The sequence below is a fragment of the Corvus brachyrhynchos genome, unplaced genomic scaffold (genome assembly GCF_000691975.1).
Source record: "Corvus brachyrhynchos isolate BGI_N302 unplaced genomic scaffold, ASM69197v1 scaffold266, whole genome shotgun sequence".
Classification (NCBI taxonomy): Eukaryota; Metazoa; Chordata; class Aves; order Passeriformes; family Corvidae; genus Corvus; species Corvus brachyrhynchos.
In genome coordinates this window covers 2731874-2738981 of record NW_008238633.1, presented here as the reverse complement: position 1 = coordinate 2738981, position 7108 = coordinate 2731874, and the positions used below count along the sequence as shown (strand labels likewise).

Below are 7108 nucleotides of genomic sequence, written 5' to 3'. Positions count from 1 at the left end.
TCTGTTGTGGTTGCACTGATGCAACAGAGAGGACATTTTGGGCTGTAGGGATTTGTGGGATTTACTCCTGCCAATCCCTGGCTTTCCCTCTGTACCCAGAGCCTGCTTTTTAGGAGTTTACACTGGTGCCAAAGGATGCCTTGAAATACTCAGCTTTGTTTTTAACTCATCCTCTGTGGTGAGGACTAAAAGTGCTCAGGATGGATCTGTCAAACAGGCATATGAAAACAAGTAGAAAATTGTCATGTTATTTGCTGCAATAGTCAATCCAGTTCCACATCATTTTCTGGGTGATTTTAAGTGCTTTGTATAAAGATACAATTTTAATCTCTTTAAACCTCTGGTTATAAACCCCCAACATTCTTTACAACTATGCTAAATTTATGCAAAGTTTCATTACAGAAAAAGTCAGCTAAAATATTGGAAGAGTTATTTTATCAAACTTGTGTACTGGAAACCCTGGGTTTATAGACAAAATGGAGTCATATTTTGAGTATTAAAGTTTTTCTGTTTTGATTGAGTGTCATCCCCATCCCCCTCCCCCAAATTCCAACTGAGTAACTGACTTTTTTCTCCCCCTGGAGAGAAATAACAGTGTGACTTTAATCTAAGTAGGAAAAAAAGAGTGGAGATTAGTGATATCAAACATTCCAGATGTTTCTATTTACTCCTAAATAAAATGGTTTAAACTTTAAAAGACTGTTATTTCAAATCTTCTACTTGTTTAAAGTGATGCAGCTCCACTGCCTCGTCCGGAGCTGCCTCATTTTATCCAGACAGAAAATTTGAATCGTTTCTAAAAACATTGAAAAGGGACCCTTAAAAATATTGATTCCACCTGAAGTAGAAACGTGTGCACGGTTGATTTGTTGTTTTTCATGATTATTCCTGTCAGTTATGCAACTGTATCCATACTTTAAGCAACTTGTCTCGTTCTTTCCTCCGTTACAGATCGAAGTAGTCAATACTTTCAAGAGTGGCACTTCCTTTCAGGGGGCTCTCAGGAGACAGTCCTCCGTCACAAGCCAGACCCAGGATGTAACCAATATTTCTAGCCCTAGTCACGTATCGTTATCCAATGCTCTTTCCTCTCCTACCAGCACCTCTGCTGCTGCGGCTGGGCGTGAGTGTGAATTCTTACTGCACCCGACCCTCAGAGATGCCAACTTAGCCAGAGTCGCTTGAGACTCAGCTCCTCTGCCCCTCCCCAGTCTCTGCTCTGACTTTAATTAGCTCAAAACCTGGGACGTGATTACTTTGTGTACAGTAGATACTCCCCAGGAGTTGCTCTCTCTTTCTCTTTGCTAACTCACGGTGAGGACAGGAATTTTGGTCATTTTTTACCTATTGTGAGGAGATTTCAATTTTATTTGAGGGTTCTGTCAGGTTTTCTCAGTGTCATTGATGTATTTTCTACTGCTTATAAAAGATAGATTTTAAATGATTTTAGGGCTTTTCAGATATCAGATCATTCCACCAGGAATCCTCAGTGACATGTCCAGGAAAGACACGGAAAGGAAGGAACAAGAAAATAGGGAATGTAGTTTATGATGCCAGGCTAAGGGGTTAAACTTTACATGAAAGGTGAAAGACTTATTTAGATTTATTCTCTCCACCTTATTTAGATTTATTCTCTCTGTCTTATTTAGGTGTAGATTTATATCTCTGAGTTCACTGGCAGGTAAGCATTGAAGCAGGAGGGACCTAGACAAATCAAAGGACAATGTTGAAACAGCAAAATTGGTGTGGTAACAAATTTCTTAGAAGAAGCAGATTTCTGAATCCTAAAATCCTGACACAGCTTGGTTTTAGATGCAAAATATCTTCTGGAGAGGTACTGAAGGGAATGAAACATCTTTGAGGCAGCTGATAAGGAAGGGCTGCTTCAGTAACAGAAAAATTCCAGTTTCTCAGTAAGACTTTGGTTCTAGATTTTTATTTATCCAGGACTGTGAGTGGCTATTTTGTATTAGAGCATTAAAAGAATATTTAAATGTAGAGAACTCCGTTTACAAGCTTGTCACACGCTGCAGAAGATAACGGGGCATATTCCTTATACAAGTTTTAGAGAGAAGTTGGCCAGACAGAGAAGAAACTGCTCTTTTCTCTCTGGCCAACACAGAGAGGGAAGGCAGACAGAGATAAGGCCAACAAGAGAAAGGCATAAAATTCCAGAACTCCTGCAGGAAAAAGGAAGCTTGACCTTTCAAGTTTGAGTGCAAACCCCCTCAGTATTTGCACACCAAGCACTCAGACATGACTTTTATAGCAGCAATTAAATCTTATCGAACAATCACAAAATAGTCTCAGAAGTATTTGTCCATCAGACAGATCTCTGAAGGGGTTTTTTTGCTTTTTTTCATGTCTGGTTGATTGGTTGGTTGGTTTTTAAAGTGTTTTCATGCAAGAGCAGAGCACAGCACCTGAAGTTCTGTCGGATTTAAAGGAGAAACATCATTTTTGCTAAAGCTATTTCAGTTCCAACTTTGGCAATTGCTCCTTGGAGATTTTCCTACTTTTATCTTGGGAAGTTTGGCCTGAGAACTTTCACCTGAACTATTCCATGGCAGCAGCAGGATTGGGAGAAGCAAAGTCATGAAGCTGTGCCAGGTTCCTGAGCCCAGGTTCACTCGCTTCCACACGTGAGGGCACAAACCACCAAAATTCCAAAGCTGCCTTTCACCCAGGGAATGACTTCCCAGGGTAAACTTCCTCCATTTGAGCAGGAAACTGGGAGCAGCTCGTGGTGCTGTGGGAAATGTTTCCCTGACATGCTGTAGCCAGCACTCTGGGAGGAAAGATCTAATAGAATTTAAATAGACAATTTATCTTCCCTCTCCACTCTCCACTGCAGCAAAGCAACAAGAATTGGATGTTCTTGTGTCTTGACAAGGGCCTCGCTCCTTTATGGGCTGCAGTTAATTAATAGGAGAAAGCAGAATCTGCTCCAGCCTTTGTCACCTTTCATTTGGAGAAATAAAACAGCTCTCCAGAGCTCCTCTGGTTATAGCCACGTTTATTCAGGGCAATAAAAGCCAGATGATTGATTTGTTAAACTGCCCAGAGATAGGGATCTCCATGGCAGAGGCCAATTGGACACTGGGATTTTAAAGTGGTTTTTCTGGACTGCTGGTGTTTTATTACCACAGCAGAATGCCTGTTGGTATTAAATCGGAATTGTAACACTTAGGGAAAGTTTTGATTTATTCATACAAAGATGCAAACTTATGAATGGCAGTGAAAAAACACCAACAAATAAAAGCCCCACGGTTTTTAATTTTAAATGGGGTATTTGTAGTGGGTTGTTCATCTTCCAGAACCTGGAAAACCTTTCCTAATCCAAATTTCATAGAAATGGGGTATGTTTTTATGAATTGGCATTTTTTGAGGAAATCCCAGTTGCAAAGTGCTCACCTAGGTCTGCTTTTAACTCTGTGCTTAAACTGTGGGTGGTCACACAGGACTGGCTGCTTTCCTCTGAGCTGCTCAGAGTGGCTCAACCCCCAAATCATTCCCCTCTTCCCATGGGGTGGGAGGGAATAACGGGATAATTGTACTTCTGATTTTGAAGGCTTTCCCATTCTTCAGGATTTTAAAAAATATATGTAAATATATTTTGGGGAGCGTCAAGGGAGAGTATAGGAAGGAAAACAAGGTCTAGTTCTCGAAAATGGCTGAGCCAGTTGCAACAATTGGGGTATTTCAGGTGTCATTTTGGGTGCCTAAAATGGAGAGGGTCTGATGTCAATAAATACTTAGCAAAAAATTAGAGGAATCACATGATGCTCTCTTGATAAGATGTCAGTCGAATTTAACAGAGCATTTATGAAGTTCTTTACTAATTATATTTCTTTTTAATAGAAAGTTAATTGTGACTCCTCAGGAATCTGTGAGATTTCTTCTGCAGGCTTATAGTAACATTTTGGAATTTTTTTTTTTTTTAATGGAATTTTTTTCTAGTATTTTTGGGCAAATTAATGTTTGACTCAAAGCTTAGTGCCTGCTTAAAGAGAAATCTTCCTGTGAAATCCACTCCTGCAGTGGTTTGTGAAACAGATTAGCAAGTTATTACATGTAGTTAGCAGCCATTCACAAATTTGGCCCATTCAGAGTTGTGGAATCCTTTAATTAAGGGAATATTTAATACAATACAAAAGTTTCCCTAGTTAGCCGTCAAGGTGTTTTTGCCAATCACAAACTACAAACTCCTGGATGTCACCATTAACTGATAACAGTGGGGTCCATCCATGAATCCCTCGTCTCTTTTGAAAGGTGTTGAAGCTTTAAATAAACAGAGCAAGAATTCCTGCAAATTAAAACTTGGCATTTTCTATATGCTGAAAAAATCAAGAAATTCATTTAAATGCCCACTAAATATGCACACCTGTTTAATATGCAAATATTTAAGCTACAGAAAATGAAAATATGGGGAAGTTAAGGCTCTCTGTGGATGTAGTCTTAGTTTTTGTTGAGTGCATGAGCACTCAGATTTACACACAAACTTCTATCACTTGAAAGCTCTTACACAGCAGACTTAGGGGTGGGTTCAGGTACAGCCTTTGGTGGATGTGTATTTTATATGCATTTTTTTCTGTGTTTTATTTTGGGGGAAAAAACCCCAGAACCTTGGGGCAGTGGAGCATCTTTTTTCCTTTTTGGAGCTCAGAATTAGTAACCCCAAAAATTATCTTGTGCTTAAAATTATGTGATTAATGCTTTATGGCTAGATTTTTTAATTAGACTGAGGGTGAGACTATCTAACTGTACACAAAGTAAACAAGTCTTTATCCCACTCTGTTTGTACCTGGTTTGTGTTAGCAATAGGTAACCCATGCAAAAGAGCACCGATTCAGATTTTCCAAGAAAGACACACATTTAATATTCCTTTGTGCTTGCTCTTCCCCTCATTCTCATATGGAGCTCCTACTCTTCCCAACTGGAAGCAGTCAGGAACTGCAGGTCTCTTAAAAAACCCCCCTCACTTCTTTCAGAAAAGGTTGTAATTGTTAAGTTTAGAAAGCACTGGGCAAACAACAAACAAACCAAACCAAACCCCACCAAAAGGAGACCTCCCAGAGTTCCTTTTTCTTGGTTCTGTTGAGAACTGTCAGTTTTGTCAGAGGTTTTTAGAAGCAAATACTTAATAGAATCCCTTGAAACTTTTTACTGCATGAACCCCAGCAGCAGTGGCCTCTAGTGACCCACTTGTGTGGTGGGACAGGAGAAAATACACAGTCACGACTCCAAATTTTATAGCAGCAGTTAAAATCTCACCAGTCAACCACAGAATTGTCTCAGAGGTGTTTGTCCATCATACAGAGCTTAGAAGGTTTCTTTGGCTTATTTTTATGCCTGGTTGATTGGTTGGTTGGTTTTTAAGAAGTGTCTTCATGCAAGAGCAGAGCTCAGCACCCCTAAGGCTGGATTTGTGCTCTGCTTCACTTGGAGGGGCCAGAGCCTTCAGAATTGGGGCTTCATTTGCATGGCCAGACGACCTTTCCCATTCCCCTTTTAATTAAAGAATAGTTGCCATTTCTGAGACGTGCCAAGAACGTGTCGTGCGTAGGGAGCAGTGTTGGACATTCAGCTTTTGCTGGGGTGGCACAGGGGCAGGAACTGTCATTTACAGGTTCAGGTGTCACCCAGGGTTTGCTTTGGGCTGGCACAAGGCCATGAGCATCTGCAAATTGTGCCACACCAACGTGAGGCACTCAGCAAGCTGAGTTCCTGTGGCTCTCACAGCCCATTTCCCACGAGATCATCTTAAAGATTCCATTTAACCGTTTGCAGTCTGCTTTGCATGAAGAGCTTTTATATTTCTTACATATTTAATTTTCTGTAAATGAAATAATTGAGAATTTAGAGCTAAAACTTGAGGCAAAATCTTGTTTGGAGGGAATCGTTTCATGAAGAAAAATGGGAACAATTTTCTTTTAAAGAAATCATCTATTTTAATAAATGTTGAGGCAAAGATTGCTGCCCAATATCGATCTACATTCAGATCCCAGAGCAAGCCCAGTGGGCATTTTCAGTACAGGAAGGTATAACCATCACAGGAGGAAATGGACCAAGCAGAATTGAAACCCACAGCTAAAAATATGTTTATAAAAGTTGCACCATTGAATTGGGGTTCCATACTAAAGCTTAGGACTTCCCCTGGCTGTAACCAGGGTTTGATCAAACCCTGCAGGGATATGCAAAAAATCAAAATCAACTCCTGTATCTCCTCCCTGAAGGCTAATTAAGCAGATTTAGAGCCTAAATATAAAGCCAAGCCCTCAAGTAGAGATGTGCCATGGCAAGAAGGGTTAGATCCTGAAGCACAAACACGTTCTCTTAAAGGCTTGTGCGATTTATTTAAATCTGATACAAAAATGTCAAACTCCATAATTTTGCAGCAATCCTGCTGGGGGAAGTGGAAGCCCTGCATATGGCTCTGCTCTTATACTCTAAAGCACAGTGGAATTCAGCCCTGTGAGCCTTTTGTGGAATGAGAATCAGGCCTGTGGGGGTGCTCTGCTTTCCTTGCTGCCTGTGGTTTGAATTTTCAGCAGCACTTGCAGGATTTACTGCATCTTTATGTGGAAAGAGTATAGCACAGATAATGTTGTGCATCCATTTCACTCATTAAAGCAGAAAACTAGAATTCTAATTTTTATAGATTTTTTTTTTTTTTTACTTTGTATTTGAATTTGCTTGACTTCTGCTCTCCAGAACATACGAGGCACAAAATTTATGGGTGACTCCAATCCATGCAGCATCTCCTGTGGAGACCTAATCTGATTTTACTCACCTAAAACTGGGAGGCTTCAAAACGAAATAAATACCAATATACTGAAGAGGTTTCCTATTTCAAAGCTTTCCATATGCAATAGTCCTTGACCAAACTCCTTTACCTTTGTACAGCTTTAGTCTTGACCTAGAATAGTCTCAGTTACACCTAAGAGTTGGCATCTCTTCGCAAAATTGACCTCTTGTTTACAATTTTATACTAATCACCTTACTGACCTTTCAGTATTGAATTTATTTGCTGTTGCAGTGCCCTACTCTCTACTGTCTGAATATTAAATGTGTTTGTTTTCCCAGAGGGCTAGAGAACATTGGACAA

At 40.1% G+C, this 7108-nt stretch overlaps 1 protein-coding gene across 13 annotated transcripts in view; it reads left to right on the top strand.

The window, feature by feature from the left end:
* Positions 1–7108, top strand: part of ATP2B2 (ATPase plasma membrane Ca2+ transporting 2) — a 284984-nt gene that overhangs the window by 272111 nt on the left and 5765 nt on the right. For 3 of the 13 annotated variants that reach the window (XM_017737321.1, XM_017737320.1, XM_017737317.1), the window contains one exon: positions 952–1123. The exons of 9 other annotated variants lie outside the window; for them this stretch is intronic. In XM_017737321.1, coding sequence (XP_017592810.1) covers positions 952–1123 — 172 coding nt within the window. Of the gene's footprint in view, positions 1–951; positions 1124–7086 lie in introns of all 13 variants that reach the window. One more of the 13 variants, XM_017737318.1, reaches the window with a different exon arrangement.